Source organism: Orbicella franksi, chromosome 5 (genome assembly GCF_964199315.1).
Source record: "Orbicella franksi chromosome 5, jaOrbFran1.1, whole genome shotgun sequence".
In the NCBI taxonomy this organism is placed as follows: domain Eukaryota; kingdom Metazoa; phylum Cnidaria; class Anthozoa; order Scleractinia; family Merulinidae; genus Orbicella; species Orbicella franksi.
In genome coordinates, this window is record NC_138149.1 from 26,362,409 (window position 1) to 26,383,263 (window position 20,855).

Sequence of the window (20,855 nt, forward strand, 5' to 3'; positions counted from 1 at the left end):
AAAATGCACCTTAAGTTTCTTACACGAAGTATTAAGCATTTAACGAGCCACAAATAGTGGGGGGTGGGGTGCAGATTGGATCTCGGGGGAGGGGGTGCAATGGTTGTTCTATTTTGTAAAAAGTTACTGCAGTTGTGGGAAATATTCCTTGTCATAAGGGAAATGAATGAGCCTGTGATGGCAATTCGAGGCAAAGCTTTTCACAAATAATTATACCAATCGAGTTGTACATGTCTTAAAAGTTTTTTCTAAATAGTTTCGTTCATATAAGTTAAAAATAATCTATATTTTTGGTCACATTCTTATAGTAAACAGTCGTTGCTATGGCCGTTGCCACGTGAAAAAACTTATACCACTGTGTACTTTCCTTAAATTTCACACTCATCTGGAAGGAATTCGGCAAGATCGTTTCAAAATGTTTTTGACAAGTCCTCAAGGGTCTTAAGTCTTGTATTTCCAAGAAATTGAATTTTTCATGAACATCGCCATATTTTAGGGTACCATACCCCCTTAACAGAGGCGTCCGCTGAATGCAGGTTTATTTTACAGTAAATGTGTGAAGAAAATTTAGGGACTCAAGCCGGTGTCCACATAATAGATTACTATTCAAAATCAAAAGCCGGTCACTCACCTCTCAAATGTACCACACAGTATCGTGCAAAGTGGAAATGGAGATGTATATAGCATTCACAAAACATATCAGTTTTAATTTTCTCCCGGAAGTTGAGCCAATAAAAGCTTCGAAAGAGCAAAGAGAAATCGCAGTTTACCATGCAAAAACCAAATATTTCAGGATTGCCTTAAGAAATACAAAAATAGTAAAAGAAATCGGTGGTCCGTTGACAATTGGTAATTGAATGATCGCTGTTTAGAGTTACGAAAAACCGTAAATTTTAAATGAATAACGCGCAATTATCGAATAACTAAAAGGAGCAAAATACTAACGCTAAAACTATTCAGCGCACGCACACCAAGATCTTAGGGAAAGAAATAATTTACGTACAGTACTTAGAAAATTGCAGCTAGCACAAGTCTGTTTGCGCGCGCCATACATACGATGACTTGGTGCAAAGTAAACATTTTCGCTGATTTAATTTTTTTTTTTTAAACTATATTTAATATAAAAGCTAAAAGATACTTTTCGTGCCACTTTAGAACGTTGTGACAACGATAGTTATATTTTATATTTTCAATGAGCGTTATCTGGCGACCTTACCAATATTTACTATTCAGAATTTTTTTTTTTTAATGATGCCACTTCTGACCTATCAGAGAACCCTTAAAATCTTATCTCGCGCTCTCCAGCAAATCCATATGCTCTTCTACACTTACACAAAACGTCAAAACGTCACAACAAGTGGGCAAAAATTGACCCAGAAGAAACCATTAAAACACGATCTGTCAAAACCGCACAACTTTTTCTGTAAATGTGGATATCAATTTGATATGTTGACGCTATTTTGTGTCAACTTTGTAAAAACTACAATGTCTTCAATTCGGAGTCATTTGCTTCGCCCTCGCGAGGAAAGCATTCATTGCCCTTTCTAAAAAGATTTCGCAGCCCTTGGCGATATCTGTCATTTAGAAAGAGATAAACGCACGGGTTAAGTGATGCGTTGACGTAAAATATAAACTTAGCTGCGAAACTCAATTGGTCCATACCGCAAGGAATTTTCTTGTACCAAACGAAAAGAAATAGAAATCCTAGGATGTCTATAGGCAGTATGCAAATAACAAATAAAAATACGATTGCTAGAATTTTTCTGATTATTTTAGTGTTCTCTTTTTGTCGTATTTTCATCAGCGAGGAGGAAGAATTTCGCCAAAAGGACTTCTCCCTTCTCAAAGCCCTGAATATGAGCGAGTACAAAACGGTTATGATTGTCAAAGGGATGGCGATCAGAAACACTGAAAATATTGTGAACTGGATTCTCGAGGCACTCAGATGGTCGAATGCTGGCTCAAAGCTGAAGAAGCAAATATTGATTCCATTGACTCGCTGATGACGCGCCATGTAGAAATATATGCCGTGTAGACCCATTGATATTAGCCATATCAGTGCAATAACAAATTTGCGTCGTTTCGGAGTCACGATAGGCTCACGAAAGGGTTGAACAACTCCAATGTACCTATCCAATGTGATAATAACGATGCTTTGTATCGAGACTGCAGTGGAGATGTCTTGGAAGAAATAAACAACTTTGCAAAGGACTGCACCAGCTAGACCATCGATCAGCCATCCACGGAAACCGATAAAGATTTCCGTCATTTCTCGCGGTACTGCAAATGCAGAAATCAATAAATCTGACACGGCCATGTTTGCGATTAAGTAGTTCGTTGTCGTTCGCATGTGCCTGTTTTTTGCAATAATAGCGATAATCGCCGCGTTTCCAAGAAGAGAAAGCAACATCAACACAGTGTAACAAGTTGCTTTGATAGCCGTTGTAGAAATGGGATCTTCCTGGGTGAAAGGTATACATTCCTCTTCAGTTGAATTCAGCAGCGTTAAATTTTCTATCGATCCGGTCATCGTGCTTGCAGATCCAGACTTGCCTTGACCCTCGAAATTACAGCGTGAATTTCAAGAAAGTTTTTCCATGCCCGGTGTTTACACATGAAAATTAATGCTTGTGGGCGTGAGTTTCCGGTTCTATTTTTAGCTGACGCCTGAGATATGTACGTGCACCTGAAACTTTGTACCTGGCAATCTCGCTCTGGAGAGAAGCATTTGGCCGCATCAGTTATCAAGTCCAATGTAGAAATAGTGCTATTATTTCTTCATGCCTTCTTGAACGCTTTAATTTAAATTTGGGTAGTTGTGGTCTTGATCGATGATGTTTCTCAAAAAGTATACTTGTTTGTGTCAGACCATCAGTTATTTCGACCGCAATTAAAAACACATTGAAAATGGCGTTAATTCTCTTGGAGGCAGCTGAGTTAACATGTAGCTAGCAGATACACTTTCGCCGCACCTGCTTGAAAGCTTTACGTGTTCTTGCGATACAACTTGGATTAATTCTGAATATGTAAAATCAAAAATATCATACTGCTAAGTAGAATGCTAGCGCTAGGGGGATAACTTCAGCTCAGCAGACTCATCAAAAGATAGACATGTCGTAACAGAATTAGAGGGAGAAAAGGCAGGTTTTAGGAACAGGGCCAAGAATTAGAATATTAACAATTTATTTTTAAGCAGAATTATATGCCCGGTTTTTGGCCAGTTCTTATTTATGATTTCAAACATTCTGAGCATATATGAATTAATTTAAGCCCGAAACATGATATCAATTACTTGAATTTGGTTTGATCTGGAACCGTCAATCTGCAGCTCACTCATTCCAAAGACCTTTGATACCGGGATTGAATGGTAACCGTACATCCTAACACTAGAACAAACATCTAAATAAAACATTGCAAAATTTTCATTCCTAGTCCATGCAGGTGGTTTCTGTTCCATTAAATTTAACATGAAAAGTTAATTCTATCAGTATTGTGACGGTTTTGGGGGCAAGGAACTAAGCATTGTGACGGTTCACTGGGCAAATTTCTAATCCCAAGGAGATAACTAGCTTCTGACTTTTCTGAAAGATCCGTAACTTGCGTGATTGCGAGAAATCGTATTTTCGGGATGATCTGAGAAAATTAGACAACCAAGATGTATGTTGCGATTAGGAATAGAATAGCGACAGGCCACTTAAAAATTGGTTGCTTTATCACATTAGTGACCAAAATATTATTTTTCCTTACCATTTATTGGGTATGGTTATCTAATCAGTTTTCATGTCATAATTGTGATAATTACCCCCTAAACGAATTTTCAGCGCACAAGCGTCCATTAGATTCATGAGGCAATTTTTCAAGTGTTTCAGAGCACGGAAGCTTATATAAAAGCGAAGCCATCAAACATCTTGAAAAATATTCACTTCTGAAAAAGTGCTGAGAACATTTACGACCTTGTACCAAATGCACAGGACAGTCGTTTGGCCCGGATTACTTGAGTTGTTATTTATCATTATTTATCTTTTTAAAAAAAATAGAATTCAAACCAATTCCTTCCCTCCCTGGAGGATGAGGGGTCTAAGATGCAGGGATACCGAAAAGAAAAGACTGAGTATCTGAAGCTGTAAAACAATCCTTTAAAAATTATAATTTACTGGTTCACTTGCCGAATATTGAACGTCATTGAAACGTTGGGCATTTTTCCTCATCAGTTGTTTTTAATTTGTTATTTCGCCTGAAAGCACATGAAAGTATTAAAAACTAATTAGCAAAAGCCAAGTCAAATGATCCAAGTTTTCGGCTTAGAATTTACACTTCTAATTAGAAAGCCATTAGCGCCTTTGATGGTGTCCTCTGCCGCAGAGACATTTAGCTACTTAACCTAAGATTCGGTTCTAGCAAAATATCGGTGATATGATAATCTAAAAGCATTATCAGGCCACAATGATAAGTTTGTCTGCTAAAGAGGGCTCCCAGGTGGCTTCAACCATTCCCCTGTGGGGCTACTCCCTTATTTGGGCTATATAGGTATCTGCGGCCCCAAAAGGTATGGGATTTTAGCTGTTTTGGTCTGAAAAAGGGTATGTTTTTCACTATGGCTTGGAACTAATTTTTTCCGCAACACCATTAGCAAATTTGTAGCCATTCTCAAATATTTACGCAAATGGAAGCCAGTTCTGTCTAGCTGCGGTCATATATTACAGTCGTGTAGTCATTTTAGAGGTCTGAAATGGAGTATCGATTTTAGCTCAGGTCTGAAATAGAGTATGCAAAGTCACAGATTTAGGTCTGAAATAGGGTAAGGTTTTCAAGGTTCCGGCCGCACACCCATACAGTAAAACTTTGGGGAGTACCACCGTACCCTCTTCCACCTTAGCAAAAACACAGCCTTCAAACGTCGGGCATGCGCAAATGGGTGCATTTTTGGCAGCCGCGCGCCAATTTTCCCGCGCAAAAATTTAAAGGAAAACATGGAAAATAATCGGTGTCACGCAAAATTTACGAAAAAAAATTGAAAAGTTCATAGAAATCTGTAAAAGGAAAAGAAAGTAGGTAAAAGGAAAACTTAAGACTTTTCAGGCACAAAGTTAATTAAGTTACCGGTATTCTGTTGATTTACCATTTTGTTTTAAGCTTTACCAAAAAAGTTTATAAGTCTTGAAAACCAGTGTCATGGTACGAGCCGGCGGCGTAGTATACATTTGTTTGTTTTTATTAATCACATGATGCGTGACGCCGGAAACGGACGACAAGCGGTGTGTAAAAGGAGAAAAAACTGGAGAAGAAAAAGACAATTGCACTGATTCGGCTTCGCTCAGACGAGCTGGAAAAATCTTGGCAAGGACTGGGAGGATTCCGTCCGCATCCTGGATTTGTCTGGAGCACAGGAACGAGATGAATCGAACTACAAACGATGTTCATGTCCATCGTCATGGAGGCCTGGCTGGCCAAAATACCGATCCCAAACCGCCTGTACCAGGTCTTTGACCAGGTGGGAAAATCTTTTCTAAGCTACAAACCTTGGACAAACTGGCGCACTAAATCCAAAGTCGAGGCGGACAAAAAATTCAAGAAGCGCGGAAAATACAAACAGCGGAAAGGAAAGACCTGCAACAAGCAGAAGATAGAACGATTTTTAACTCTTATTTCTCTTAGCTCTCGTTGTCCAAGCTAAAACACAAACTAATACATAAATAACGAGGACAATGTCATCTATAGGATGCCGATGACCCACGAAAAGAACAAGGTTATGAAAATATTTTGGCCGCCTTTAGTCATTCTCGTCCCCAGTGCTACTCGTCTTAAAATGTCGTTGTCGAGCCCTCCGTTTCTCCGACCACGTGACCAAAAGAAACGGAGGCTCTGGGGACGAGAATGGCCTTTAGTTGCCCCATAGCTTGCACATGCGCAGACGTTTGACCGCTGTGTTCTTAGCAAAGGACACTGGGTAAAAACTACAACGAATATCGTTGAACAGCGGATTCTCTCATTTGAGCAGGAAAGCGCGCGAACGCCAAGATGGAGGGTTAGCTCGGATTTTGACAATATTCTATGATATTTTGTCGCTAAAGAGCTTCATTTTGACCATGAATTTCGTTTCTCTTTCAATGGGGTGATATTCTTGTTGCTCTCACTTTAGTTCCTCTGGCGGAACAGGCCTTAGCTCGTTACAAATGCGACTCCAACAGAGCTGTTCACTTCAAACTCGGTAAGCATACATGAAAGCTGACATGTCAAAATGCAGTGTCCATTCTACATTTTCTATGAATATTGCACCAGTTTCACACATTTTAGGATTGTTTACATAACTGTTGAGCTGCTTTCAAGATCAACCGTGCGAAAAATAATTCTTGCATTGATTTTAGAAAGGAATAATTGTACAGTTGTACAAAATGAAGCCTACCAAGGTACTTTTTGAAGGTTAGCTGCATAATCAATAATGATTAGGAGTGATCAACGTCTCATTTGCCTTAAAATAAATATGTAGTGGCGAGACCAAATATCAATGATTATGAATTTACTGGTTTGTTTTGTGTTCGTTGTTCCTTTTCAGTTAAATCTGAGAAGGATGTATTTGACAAGGATAAAGGATTCTACCCAGCATTTTCACATCAGTTCTTTGGAGACAAGTGAGTTGGTTGCATGCGAGATATTCCTTCTTTGAAATTAAGTAGTTTAGTGGTGGAGAAATTGCCAAGCATTAAAAAAAAAGAAAAAAATGATAAACATAAATAACCATTTTTAACCTCTCATTCAAGCCATAATTTGCAAATTTGTACTCTTGGGCAAAGCATACATGTAGCACAACATTGTGGGTACTGGTGATCCGATAGACCATGCAGAAAAATGGTTGCGGGTAGAGGTGGGACGGATAACTTGATATTGGCTGGCAACCTTTCCAGGAACATGAGGGAGCTTAAGCAAGACGATGCAGGGTTGGACATCTGATCAGCCGTATTAATAGCCACCAGGCTAGTGATTTCTGGAATTTACTAGCCCGAAACACAACTTTGTGGCCCAGGTCAGTGTCCCTCTCAGGCTCTTTTTTAACCTCCCTTACTTTGCACCTTTCAACATACATGAAAAGAAAGATCCTTGGGGTTTAATTTCGTAACATGATACTGGAGCCACAAAAAACTTTCTTTCCACGATGGATTAAATGCTCTTTTCCTTTTATTGCTCTCATATTTCCTGCTTTTTTCCTGTTCTGTTTCACTGGTCTTTGCCTTTTTGCTTGGCGGTGCTACTTTATAATTTGACAGAAATTGCTCCATCTTCTCTACAATCGCTTGAAGCTGCGAGGCGATGTGCAAGGCATTGCATGATGGGTAGGGAGAGAACCTGGGAGTACTTTAATTTTTCCAGTTAGCGTAGGGTCTGGGTTCCAGTGATATTTACGATCGACACGCGAGACCAAGAAAGACGCTACAGAAGGGTACTTTTATACTTTCTTTGTTAATATTATCCTTACAATTCACGTTTTTTGTTCTCTTTAACAATTATGAACTTAAAACAAATGAAATAAATATTAATTCTGTCAATGTTTCTACTAGCCCGCTGGCTATTGAACTTTACATTTTACTAGCCTGACCTCATTTTTACTAGCCTTGGGCTACCGCACCAGCAGAGATGTCAAACCGGAATCCAGAATTATTGAAATTGAGAATGACAACAAAAAATTCACCTTAGAAATGCCCAATAAATAAGCATAGAAAAAAAAAGAAATGCTATTCTTGTTGTTAATTCTCATTGCTTTACTTCAAACACAAACTGTAACTGCTAAGTACTACAAAACATTTTGACAGGGCTGATGGAATATATATGGTTCTCTGAGATCCAACAGATTGGAAGGCAGCGGTTTTATTAAGGGCTGAGCACCAGGCAAATTGACCGGCTATGAGGATAATTTTGCCCACCTGTTTTGACCATCTAGTGGAATTTTCTTTTATATAAAGAAGTTTATTTCAAACAGTTTTGCTTGCGTGTGAAAAGCAGTTACCCTCCTGCTGAGATTTTTAATGAAACCCCAGGGAAAGGACTTAACCAAGTGCCAAAATGGGATATTAAGCTGCACACGGCCAAAATTTATTATTTTGTCTGACATTTGTACTTACTGGTATACAAGTAGGTTGTCAATTGTTTTGTGCTTTGAAAATTTTCAGCAAGATTGATGACCGAAATAAATAGCTTGGACTTGTGTGAAAGAATTCATTAAAACTTTCATGATGATTGTCTATTGGCCTGCACTTATCTATGTTTTTTTCCCTTGTTTCTGATTTCTCCTTGCAGTGAAACAATTTTTGGTTACCATAACTTGGAAGTGCAGGTAGGGTCTCCCCCACAAAGCCCCCCCCCTCCCCCTTTCCTCCAATCCCCATGCATTTTGTGAGGTCTCCATATTGTTTGCAAGGACGTACCTAGCAACGTTTTGGTTTTGGCTAATGTGCTATTTATTTTTAAAACCAAGAGTAAGGCTAGGTTTGTATTGGTAAAACATGAGCCATAGTGTGGTCTTGATAGTACAGACTGAGCACAGGGGGGTTTGTATAGAAAATATTACACGGCCAATATTTCTCCAGTATTGTCTCAAACAAGCTTGGGTTACAAGTTATTGGTTTAGTTATTGGTTCTCGGCTGTCTTAGTTATGCAATAAAAAGCTTTATTTTGTTTTGTTTCCAGTTGTATTACCATTCTGGTACTCTCCTAACATACATGGGCTTGAAGCATGATGGTGAGGTCAATAGCAAGATCGTAGAAGGAGTAGAGGTGAGAAAATCAAACTTGGCATAGTGTTTTTTTTGCAATTGAAAATGCAAAACTTTAACAAAGTAGGAATGAGAAATCAAGGAACATATGTCAAATTTGTTTGATTTAACCTCCTAGATACCAACAGTTGTACAAGATTTTTTTTTTTTTAATTACCTGTCAGTGACCAAACTTGACCAGCAGAAAAACTGGTCTGTTAAAAATTGTTTTGGATTGTAAAATCTGACATTTCACCAGCCTGTAGTTTGGTGTGCTAAAGAAGAGAAATGATGATGTAGGCTGTTGTTGTTGAAACCTTGTCTTTTTTGTAATTGTAGCCGGACCCTGTTCTGAGCACTATTGCAGAGAGATATCCAGCTGGTAAGATCAGAAACTTAAGAGTTAAAACTGCTGCAGAGAGATTATTTTAAATTCAGTTAGCCTGCAAATGTAGATGTATTTCCAGAGATAAGTGACAGCTGGAAATATGCCTGCGTTTGTAGGCTAAAATTTAGTTTGGCAAGTAGTAGGGACTAAATTTTTTGGATCATGTGTACTAAAGGCATCCGTGGTCAAGTGTCGATCAATAGCCCTGATCAATACTCGATTGACACTCCATCGACACCTTGGTTGACACTCAATCAACAAACCATTGACGTCTCGGTTGACAGTTGACAGTTGACAGGTGAGAGTTGACTAATTTTCGATCAATTCATATGAGCCAATCAACACTTCGCCGACTATCGACTGACTTTTGATCAAGTGTCGATAGAGTGTCGACCGAGTGTCGATAGTGATGTCAATCAAGGGTATCAATTGACACTCAACCGTGGATACCTTTAGTGTACATGATCCAACAGTTTGACAAAAATGGCTATTTTACATGAAGGGAGTTGTCCCTTGTGACTTGCTGCAGGAACTAGTTGCAGGGATGTATCCCATTCTGTGTGTTTACCTTAAGAGTGAATTCAACCCGGGTTCTAACCTGCACCACTTGATCTGGAGTCCAACCTGCTAACCATTAGACCAGCAACCACACCCATATGTGGTTCATGCAGATTGTGTACTGTGTATTTAGAGCTGGTCTACACAAGTGTGACTACTGCTTGTAACTCAGTGTACAACACAATCAACTTTCTTAAAGGCTGTTCAAACTGTATTCAAACAATGAACATTCATTTTTCTCTTAGACTGATAATTTAAAGGCTGCCTTTAGACTAAGACTCTGTAGGCTCTACTATCATCCCATTTATTCACCTGTCATCATTGTTTGGAATAGGATGTCTGACAAATTTAGATGAGTTTATTGCAAGACTTCCGGATGAAGGGAAATTCAGGCCAATGGGAGATTTGTTGCATTCGTACAAGAAAAGTGATGTTGAATATGAAATCTACAAGGTAATACTATTATCGCTACATACATTATAGGTAAAGTAATTTAGTCATGTTTGGTTAAGGAACTGGTAATTCTTAGAAATGAAAATTACTTTAAGTCACACCCACAAAACAGCGGTTTCATCTGCCGAAGGGCAGCTGGTTTTCACAGGCGGGCAAAACTTTTTGAACTGAACTTCTTTTTAACAAAAATTTTCCTCTAGATGTCAAACCAGGCAGGCGAAATCATCCTCACAGCCGGTCATTTTACCCCCGTCAAAATGTGATACTCTGATATGTATTTCATTTGGGGTTTTCACACGTGTCTCTTTTATATAAGTTTCCAACTTGGGGTTTACCTTCTGCTCTTTCAAATTAAAGGGCATAAGGATTGACTTTTTCGGGATTTAATTCCCTTGCTATGCACGTATCCATTCCTAAAAGGTTCCTCAAAGCTCACAGTTTTCCTTGAGCTCCACTCTCGCAAAACTGTTTGCTTTTAGGAACAGATAACTGAATGTTCAAGCACAAACATCCGAGCATTATTCCCACACTTTATAGAATATTTATTTATCATTGAATTTCTCAGGCTGATGTAACTACACCAAGACTCAAGGATTATCATGATAGACTGCAGCCATTTGTGCTGTGGTTCATTGATGGATCATCCTATATAGGTATGACATGAGTTATCTTTTTCATTTGTTGCTTGCTCATTCGGTTGTTTGCTTGCTAGGTGCTCTGTCAGTTGTTCAGATTTTGGTCTTTCAGTCCTTGTGATGTCTTAGTTCAAGTGTCAATGATAAATAATTGTCTAATATCTGCTGTTCTTACTTCTTCAGATTCTGACGATGAAAGATGGCGTTATTTCCTTTTGTAAGTACATGTATGTTATGCTGATTAGAGATTGTTTCTAACTGAAACACATAATTCAGTTTGGTGTTCCACTACAACTTGATATAGTTTACAGTAGGCTTGATTTTCCAGCTGCTATTTGGGAAATGCAGAGGAAATCAAGCTTAAGTTCACAGGTACCTAAGACTTTTTACATCTGTGCCCAACGTACTGGGAATTGTTTATAATACAAAGCTAGTGCCATCTTCATTTGCAGTAATTACTATGAGGTCTAAGGCTTTAGAACAAGAATTACACTGGTTGCCATACAAAAAATTCATTTCTTCATTCTAGATTTGAAAAGAGAAAGGAAGCAGGAGAAACGTATTACAGCGTTGCAGGCTATGTGACTGTTTATCAGTATTATGCATACCCAGACAAGATAAGACCACGCATCAGGTTGGTATACTGGTCTTTCCCTCATTTTATGTTCATTACATCTCCCAGTGCCTTAGACTCTGGATCAAGAGGTCTGGGTTCAAGCCCTTGCTGGGGTCGTTACAACTGTACGTTACAACTTGTGACTCTAACTCTCACAGTCATCATCACCATAAACTTTATTTACTCTTGAATTCACAGACTAGCATATCGATGCTACTCTGCTACTCTAAACTCCTTGCCTTAACAAATGTGTCTGTGTGTCTAGTTCCTATTGGAACTCATAATTATATTGATTTTTGTTTTGCAGTCAGATGTTGATTCTTCCTCCTTTTCAAAGACAAGGCCATGGAGGTTTGTACAGCCGTGTGTGTGTTCCTCAATAAAACAGGGCTTGCTATCTTCCAACATTGTAGCTTCCTCAATAATGTGAAAGATTTACTTTTGGAAAGAACACATATATACACACAAATATGTAACATATGAATTTGTTGCCATTGCAACAGAATAATGATATTAAAACTATGTGGTAAAGGTTCTGACAAAACAAACATTTTTAGCAGTATATTAAAATAATATTGATGGGGTCCCGAGGCACCTTAGTTTTATGAAAAAAAAAAAAAAAAAAAAAACTGAGGAGGAGTGACTTTGGTCAATGAAAAAAAAAACAAATTGAAGCTTACTTGTCTTAAAAAGACTTTTAGAAATTTTCTTGTAGTCGCATATCAGCTGTGAGATCTTCCTAACTAGACTGCAGCAATTTTCTTTTTGTCCTATAACCTGCCGAGGAGCCTGTTCTTAGGTGGAAGAGTGGGCAAATTGAAGGAATCTTTGGAGCATGCCCAAACTACCTATGCTCAGGTTATGCCCAAACTTCGGCCTTATGCACCTACTGGTGTGCAGAGACTTGGTGATGATGATGTTGATGAATGCCCAAACTTCCTGCCAAAATGCACAGGGTGGTACCAAGGCATGTTTCTCTCTGTGCAGCAGTGCGTCATGTTTATACATTAAAAATAGTTTACTTATTGTTTAGTTGAGATGCTGCAAACCGTTGATAGATTCTACATCAAAGATCCGCAAGTCTTGGACATTACAGGTAATTATTACAAACAGCTTAGTAGGAATGGGGAGGAGGGAGGGGGGTACTATTTGGAAAAAAACCCTTCCTTGACAGAGGTGGGGTTATTTTCTGGAACTATACAATTGCACAAGCCTTTTGAAAAAAATTTTAAATATCACAAGTGGTGTAAGTCCATAATTGCTCAAGCTTTCATAGTATTCTTTGTTTTATTTATTAATTTTATTAAATATCTGAGAAAATTATGAACGCATGCACGAATTTGCACTGCAGTCCAAATGATAAATTAACTATTTATTGGCTTGGTCTCAGTCAATCACAATGAAGTCATTTCCTCAGTCAAAAATAAATGTTGAAATGTAAAAATGATTTGCAAGGCAGTGTTAGTAATGTTTTGTCAAGCTGAAAGCTTAATAATTATTACAATAATTTGTATTTTACCTTTTTGTGTTTAGTTGAGGAACCTTCCTATGACTTTATCAGATTACGGGACTATGTAGATGCTTTGGACTGTAGCAAACTCTCAGCATTTGCACCAGACAATCTGTGCAATGGTTTCAGTGATAAAATGGTGCAACAGGCCCGTGAAGAGCGGAAGATCAACAAGGTAAGTAATAACATGGAAAGAGAAACTTTGGGTCCTGTGAGTAAGGTGGAGAAGGCTTTTAAATCTAAAATTAGAATTGCAACATCACTGGCTGTTTTTGTCTCAGATGCAGTTTGTTGAGATGTACTATTATTCTTCTAGGTAAATACCGCCATTATGTTTCTTTAGGTGCCAGTAGTTTTCATTTAACTGTCAAGCTTAACTTTGTACTTAGGAGAAGTGAACAATCTTCTAGCGTGAAGCACCAATTGAATCTGACTGAACTAGAGTTGTTTGGGTTGTTCGAAAGGTGGATTACACTATCCGCAGGATAAATCATTATTCACTGGATAGCAATTTTTCTGGTGGTTAGTGTTATCCAGCCTTTGAACAACCAGGGTCAGCATAGTAACCATTAGGTCTCAGTTGTGTGTTGCAACATTTGGTCTGTACACTATATCTTAGATCCTGCCTGTAGTTTTTTGTGAAAAAAGAGCCATTCCTATTCAAAATTTTGGTAAAGATTAAAATTTCCTCACACTGATTCAGCAGGTATTTTGCAAGGTTCTTGCGCCTGTTGATTGACCATCAACTTGTCTATTTCTATCCTTCAGATTCAATGTCGGAGAGTATACGAAATTCTGCGACTTCGTGTCACAGATCTTAGTAATCCTGAGGAATACAAGTCTTACAGGCTTGAAGTAAAGAAGAGGCTCAATATTCCTTTTCAGGTATTAATGAAAAGAAGTTATTGAATAGGAACTCACACCTTCTGAGATAAAATTGTCATAGCATACAATTATCACATTTTTGCTTTTGTGCTCAGCTAATCCCAAAAGTTGGAGGAGGTTACATGTATATCTGGGGCAAGTCCCATCTTGCAGTCAATCATGAAATAGCCATTTTCGTTCGTTTTTCTCACAAATTTTCTACATTAAGTCATAAAAATTTCAAAAGATGTTTCGTAGCATTCTAAACCAAAAATTCATGATCCTTCTCAACAATTGGAGACAGTGAATTGTCGCCTACTAGCTATAATGTAGTTGGAAACAACAGGTGCTGCAAATTATTGTGACTTTTCATCACAATTTCACTTCCATTGAAAATCTGATATTTTTCCAGCAAAATATGTTTGCATCACTTTTAAATAAAAAAAATTTCTTTTTTTCAGAAAGAGAAAGCTGATCTAGAAAAGTTAAAACTCATTTTAAAGCCAGAAGAAATGAGTGCCACAGTAAACTTGCAGACTCCACATGAACGAATGCAGCACCTTGAGCAGGTCTACCAAGAACTGGAGGCACATTACAAGAAGACAATTGAGAGAATTGCTGCTACTTAACAAGCTTAATCCATTTACTGTTTAAATGAAACGACTGGGCTAAGACAGAAGGCTCTGTAATACATCATTATAGTTGCTTCATAGCATTCTTCCAACAAAAATTAACATGCAACCAGACTTTGTTTGATAGTTTTAGCTACATGTTCTGGTGAAACAACAATTTCATATTTTTTTAGTGAGTTCTGATAATGGTGCCACTTGTAACCAAAAGGCAGCTGGAATCATCATTTTAGCCAAAAAATCTGAAAATGTCAGCAATTTTCTGCAAATGATATATGAAATGTTTGACTGCATTTCCAAACATGAAGAAGAGAGTTGAAAATACTCTGCCTAGCAGTGTTCTTTTTCATGAGGAACTTTGTACCTTCTCAATTAAAACTATAACTAAGGAGAAAAAACGAAGAACTAAATCATAAAAAAAAAGAATAAAATTAGCACAGTTGGAGATCTGATCTTGAAAGATCACATCTCCAAACACCATCATGTTTTGATTTCCTTTGTTTAAACTTGATGAATTGTTGGTGTATATTTTGAGAAAATCTGTTCTGAAATAAATTATTATGGACTATTTCCAGAGGCGCTCCTCTCTTTCTGATCATAATGGAATGTCATAAATTTCCTTATCATTTGCTAATTTTTCCAGTCTCTCATGAATGGAAAACAACAACTGGAAATTATAAATGGTAAGTGCTATTTGGTTTGGATTTGCTTTCTTGGGTTTGTTATTGATGGAGAACACATTACCATTGTTCAAGTCTTCCCAACTGGTTCTTTCCAAAAAGTGGCCAGTACCCATTATTTTGATGAAAAATCAAAACTAAAGTTTCAAGCATTTGAGCTCTCAAAAATACAGAACATGTACCATACCCTAACCTAAGAGTAACGTATCAGTTGTTATAATCAAAGTTAGCAGCTATTTTTGCAATGATTCTTTTGCTCAAGTAGGTGTCAGTTGGGTTAATGGTTATTAGAAGTGTATAACAGACCAAGACAGTGGAGTCGCAAGTAGGGTTTGCATGATATACTCCAAGAGAGTATCGTAAAGTGGCTTAAGTTATGCTACTTTAGCCTTTGAACATGCTTTGAAGATGTAAACTCAGGTGCAGATCGTGTAATCATACCCTGTTTAGGACATGCCAGTAAAGCTGCATACCCTGTTCAGGACAGTGAGGCCAAAAAACCACACCCGGTCCAGCGGCACTTCCCCTTGTAGGCCAAATGAGGGAGTACCCCCCTGGGTGCAAGATAGAGTGAGTCTCCAGTATTCCAGTTATTTGTAGCAGCTTTCATAGATGGCAGTTTCACTGGTGTGATGGCAAATAAATGGGTAGTGAATCATCTGAATTCACGTAGCATACTGGACAGGTGAAGGACAGAGGGTGTGATTACTTGCCAACACCCCAGAAAACTAGATAAGCAGGTTATCAAACAAGCACAAGCTTTCTGTCATCTTTTTCAGTTACAGTGTACCAAACTTATTTGCCTGCATAGCAGACGTTTCCTTACCATTTTCCAGGCAGGGAGATCGAGCAAGTGGAGTGGGAGGGGGTGGGAGAAAAGGAATTCAGTTTTTGCCCCTCTCTCTGCTTCTTATTCTTTTGCATTTGCTTGCAGTTCCATTCCCTTCGTGTGCTTTTGCAAATAATGAACGCCTGCCACACAGGCTATACATGTATTAAAATATTACAGATGTTTTGGTAGTCCAAACCAATTTATTTACAAATAATATTATTTAGTATAACATAGTACACTTTAACAATATTGTTGACATATTATCAGTAGAACATTGACTAAATGCAGCTGGTTGACACTTTAAAGTAACAATACACTAGCAAGAAATACATTTTTGTTAACTAGAAACAATGTTGGCTACAGCACTAGTGAGAATGCTATCAAGTTCAGTACATTTTACTGAAAACTGTAGAGCAGAAGCCAAAGACCTTTTTAGCTTTTGCTGTGTGTTTCCCACATGATATTCTCTAGAGCATTCTTTTATCCATCTAAAAATTATTCATTCATAAATACACATGTGACTATTTGAAAATTTAAAAGCAAGAATTCTCATGAGTATCACCACATGGTCTGAAATGGGGCTACAAACTGCCCAAGCTAAAAAGGTTCATTACAATCTTCAATTTATGGACTGATGAAAATGTGAGTTGCAATGAAATTCTTCATTACATAATCAATTCCAGCACCGTTGTACATCTTCACATTCCAGCCGTTCTGGCAAATTACAAACTTGGGCATTCTTTTGTCTAGTGAAAATGACAATGGCCAATACTACCAAACAAACTCAAGGTTTTCTGTCGTCTCTTCCACTGGTCACCAGACTATGCTAAAAAAATTGTGGCCTGCTGTCATGTAGCACAGTAACGACTAGGCCCAACATCAAACCACTAGACATGTACCAGATTAGAGATAAACCAGATACATGAAACACCCAAGTGTCATTTTAGACAAGATTAGGTTTTCCAAAATGATATTAGAGGACTGTTATCTTGGTCTCTGTTGGTTGTTTTCTATCTCGTTCTGAATGTTCTTGACAAAGTTTCTTGTGAAGGAGACAAGTCTTTTTGAAACTTGAGGATTTTTTCGAATGCTTTCCTGTGCCTCATTTGATTTGACTGCTTTATCCAGGGCATCATTCCCTAAGAGAAGTAATTTGAATGCAAATCAAAGACTGTTAAAAATCATGTTTGTTTAGTCAGTTATACAATGTGATTTTTTCTGTTTGAAGTTCACTGAGGTCAGCAATCAGAAACCACTAATTTAATTTGAGGGAAGACAAACACCCAGGAATTAAGTAACTTACCCCACAAGGTTAAGCGCCTGTATGTGTAATGAGTCAACTGTGCAAGACGACGTATGGGATAAGTATTTGCAAGCTGCCGACAAAAAGAATTTTAATTAAAAATTAAATGAGCTTGGAAAAGATGAAGACAATCATAACCAACTGTGTGAGAATGAGCTCCTGCTATGTTCAATACCCTCCCCCAGTGGGTGGGGGGGAGGCATGGGAATGGGAGCCCAGCAAAATAGGGGTGGGAGGGTTATGGGAAGCAGGAGGGGAACGAACAAGAAGCAGGAGTTCTAAGAGAGGAGGATGGGAGAGAAATGCAAAATTTGTGCTTGGGCTAAAAAAAAAACCGGGATGACTTCCAGTGAAATTTACAGTGGCTATGTCAGGTCATGAAATGTAAAGCAGCATGACTGCACATGTGGTGCATACGCTGTCAAAAAAAGTAAGCAAAATGAGCAAGGCTGAATACAACGTCTAAAAACAAAGGAAACGTCTTAGAATTAAGTGGCCGAATGACTAGGATGTGTTTTGAGTCTCCTAATTTACAGGGGATGGGAACAGGACAGAAAAGGGCAGGAGTTGGGAGAGCAGGATATGTGAAGTGGGAAGTTTTGACCCCTCTGACTCCCCTGTCCCCCCACCCCCAAGCCCTCAGGAGTTTGAGGGAATGATGATGGTTCCCATTTTTCTATCATTCAACAGGAGACCATGGGGTAATCAGAAACAGTTAAGTTCAAGTAACACTGATATACTCAATGTGTTATATAGTAGATACACATGCAACCACTAAATTAAATAAAGTTAATTAAAATACTGAGCACTTGAGTTTAGATAGCAGGATTGCTACCTGAATTGTCACAATGTACACAAACTTCAAATTTACAAGTGATAATTTATGCAACATATTTTATGCAAACTTACTCTTTCAACAACTTGTTCATTGGCCAGAAAGCTAGTACAAAAATGGAGAAATCTTTATTACTGAGATGCAGAAGTAAACAGACCTCACACACTCAACCGTTCCCCCACTTGACTAGTCTGAGATTCAGTTCCCCAAAAATTAACATCAAATGTGAAATGGCATTTGAAACAGTGTCAAAGGGTGATTAAATGAAGAAAGAATTACAGGTACGTGATGTGTGTCAAAATTCTGACAGTGATATGAGGAACTTCTGACAGTGGTTTGAAATTTAGCTGTGGTGGGGGGGGGGGTGGTGGTGGAGGGGAGGTGAAGAGGGGGTGGTGGGGGCATGGGTAACCCTCCTAACAGGGCCCCTATACTTGTATCATCTGGACATATTTGTTAGCTGGGAAATTGTGCAGGTGAATAGGCTCTTTGCAGCTGGGGTCACGTGACCAAATCTTTCCTAGAAAATTTTTATATTATGGGCTATAACTAAAAGAATGCCAGAAATGGAAAGAGCGTATAGAAAATACCAAAATTGCCAAGTTTGAGGCCCCTGGAATTAAAGAGTAAGTTTATATGACAGTTTGAATTTTTGGAAAATTTCGAGGATTTGTATGTAAAATGTTGCTGGAGAGCAAGGTCTTGCTCTCCAGCAACTTTTTCCATACAAATCTTCTTATCCTTTTAAAAATTTGGACCGTCATAAAATCTCCTTCTTTAATAATGGGGGCCTCAAACTTGGCCATTTTGATATTTTTGACATGCTTGTTCCATTTCTGGCATTCATTGAGTTATAGCCCATAATTTTATGAAAAATAGGTCACGTGATGGCTTAGCTGCGAAGGGCCTATTCTCAAGGTTTGAAAAAGCCATTATGTTATACTGTTCTCCCTCTAAAATGTTAAAAAATTTAAGCATCTTAGGAGCATTTTCAATGATTTCTTCAAACAGAGGGAACCAAGGACTGTGGTGGCAACATTGCATGATTTGCATTTGATGATTACAAAGACCTACAAAGTTGTTTGCACTTTCTCTCGTTCTTTGAAGTGGAAGTCATTAATAATATTAGCACAGTTATTATTGATTATTGGTGATGATCACTGGTTAATCGACGACCAAAAGTTTTGTGGCCTACTAATCGATGTCATTATCATATTATTATGCTGCATATATCTGTTATGATTTTGCAGCATTTTACGTTAAAACTGATTTTCCTGTTATATATCTCTATGTGAATGGTTCGTGACGAAAACAGGCAAAAAGGAATTGCATGGGGAAAGAAACTGAATTCATAGGAGAAGACTCGTCTCTCTTCCACTGTAATGTAAAGGCCATGCATTTATGATCGAGAACAGAAAAACGTCGGGTCTTAGCCAAAGAAACCAGGCCAACCAATCAAACAATGACCATGCTAATAGTTAAAGTTTGGGTTGCCTGCATCGGCTCATTTTCTGTCCTTTTGTACATGTGGAAATGAAGCATCCATTTAAGATGTTATGCATTGTAAAGCTTAGGATCTTGTATACGAACCAAGTCAGTTTGGTGTTCGATTGATGACGCAACTTTCTCGCTCCGTATTACAGTCTGTTTACAATCAATTGTTCCATGCATTACTCGGAATTTTCACAAATTTCAAGTTCAGATCTAGTACTAACCTCAGAAGCATCCTTAACGGCATCTTCCTCACATTTATCACATGAAAAACAGCTTCACGTATGGAAGGACTTTGACTAGTTGACTAGCACCGTCAATATTTCCTTACTCACAGCCGGGTAACCGAGCCCTTGCCTGTTTTGAGTGGCCCTGGGATAGGGCTTTCACCCTCAAGGCAGTTTTATACATGTGTATACAGTGGTGACGCCTTTACACCAATATGTCAAAGGTGTTAGTTTCTAAGGAAACTGTTGAGTCACCTTGCTACCTATTGACTTGAAGTCCAGTGAGGCTGACGTTTCGAACGTTCAGGTTAGCCCTTCGTCAGAGCAAAGTGAGGGATTGTGGAATATATCAGGAGTGTGTTAGTGGAACATGGAATTACGTTAGTATATAGTGGATGAAGCATGACAATAAAATACATGGATTTTCTGTTGAAGGAAAAGCGTCCATTGATCCCATGGTCACCCCACTTTCTTGGTCCCAGAGAAAAGCCTAATATGCAATATACTGTGATGGGACAGTCATGTCTTCACTTGAAAGAGGCACGAGTTTGGCTCACCCCCATAGAATTAAAATACAGCCAATCTAGTATGGCCTTGGGGTGTACCCCTGTAGAGAGCAATCAGTGGATATATATTTTCAAGAAGGATACCAAAGTTCTGCGTCAGTTGTGTTAGTTTTGGTATCTAACCAATCAAAAGATGTTTCCAGGTACACCTTTTTTCTCGTGCTCAGGCGGCGCCAGCTAAGAGGGAGATGACGGTGGCATTAGCCTGTGCAAGTAGACTATTTCCGGCTGTTTAGGCGGAGACAAGCGATAGCGTTCGCAGGCTACAATAGCCTGCGATCAGGTGTTCTCAATTTTCGGACACCACAGAGCGTCTGCGTGGGCAGCTAGTCCAGTCCTTCAATTGCATTTTGATACTTGCTATCAGAGAAAGCGGGAGATGTAATTCATGGTAGGACACAAATAGTTTGCTTTTATTTACTACCGTTTGTTTGCGGTTAGCGTTTACCGGTATAAACTATGTTTGCTTGTGGTTAGCATTTTTGTACTGTTTGCTTGCAGTTAACATTTGTTTACTACTGTT

At 38.5% G+C, this 20,855-nt stretch overlaps 3 protein-coding genes across 3 annotated transcripts; 1 reads left to right on the forward strand and 2 right to left on the reverse strand.

Moving 5' to 3' along the window:
- Positions 1-1,480: 1,480 nt before the first annotated feature.
- On the reverse strand, positions 1,481-2,539 carry LOC145488712 (neuromedin-U receptor 2-like). The gene has a single exon (XM_081467634.1). The coding sequence runs from the start codon at positions 2,528-2,530 to the stop codon at positions 1,481-1,483; it is 1,050 nt and encodes a 349-aa protein (XP_081323760.1). The 5' UTR covers positions 2,531-2,539.
- A 3,464-nt stretch (positions 2,540-6,003) lies between these two features.
- LOC145487646 (histone acetyltransferase type B catalytic subunit-like) lies at positions 6,004-14,970 on the forward strand. Its single transcript, XM_081466463.1, has 15 exons — positions 6,004-6,025; positions 6,140-6,208; positions 6,554-6,629; positions 8,290-8,326; positions 8,681-8,767; positions 9,085-9,127; positions 10,026-10,144; positions 10,710-10,797; positions 10,963-10,996; positions 11,309-11,413; positions 11,703-11,746; positions 12,429-12,491; positions 12,929-13,080; positions 13,674-13,790; positions 14,231-14,970. The coding sequence occupies exons 1-15, from the start codon at positions 6,019-6,021 to the stop codon at positions 14,396-14,398; spliced, it is 1,209 nt and encodes a 402-aa protein (XP_081322589.1). The 5' UTR covers positions 6,004-6,018; the 3' UTR covers positions 14,399-14,970.
- Positions 14,971-16,090: 1,120 nt separating this feature from the next.
- LOC145487668 (protein NCBP2AS2 homolog) lies at positions 16,091-19,880 on the reverse strand. The gene is made up of 4 exons (XM_081466487.1): positions 19,764-19,880; positions 18,123-18,153; positions 17,214-17,286; positions 16,091-17,049 (listed from the first exon to the last, which is right to left on the reverse strand). Exons 1-4 carry the CDS (start codon positions 19,784-19,786, stop codon positions 16,895-16,897), a joined length of 282 nt encoding a protein of 93 aa, XP_081322613.1. The 5' UTR covers positions 19,787-19,880; the 3' UTR covers positions 16,091-16,894.
- Positions 19,881-20,855: the final 975 nt, after the last annotated feature.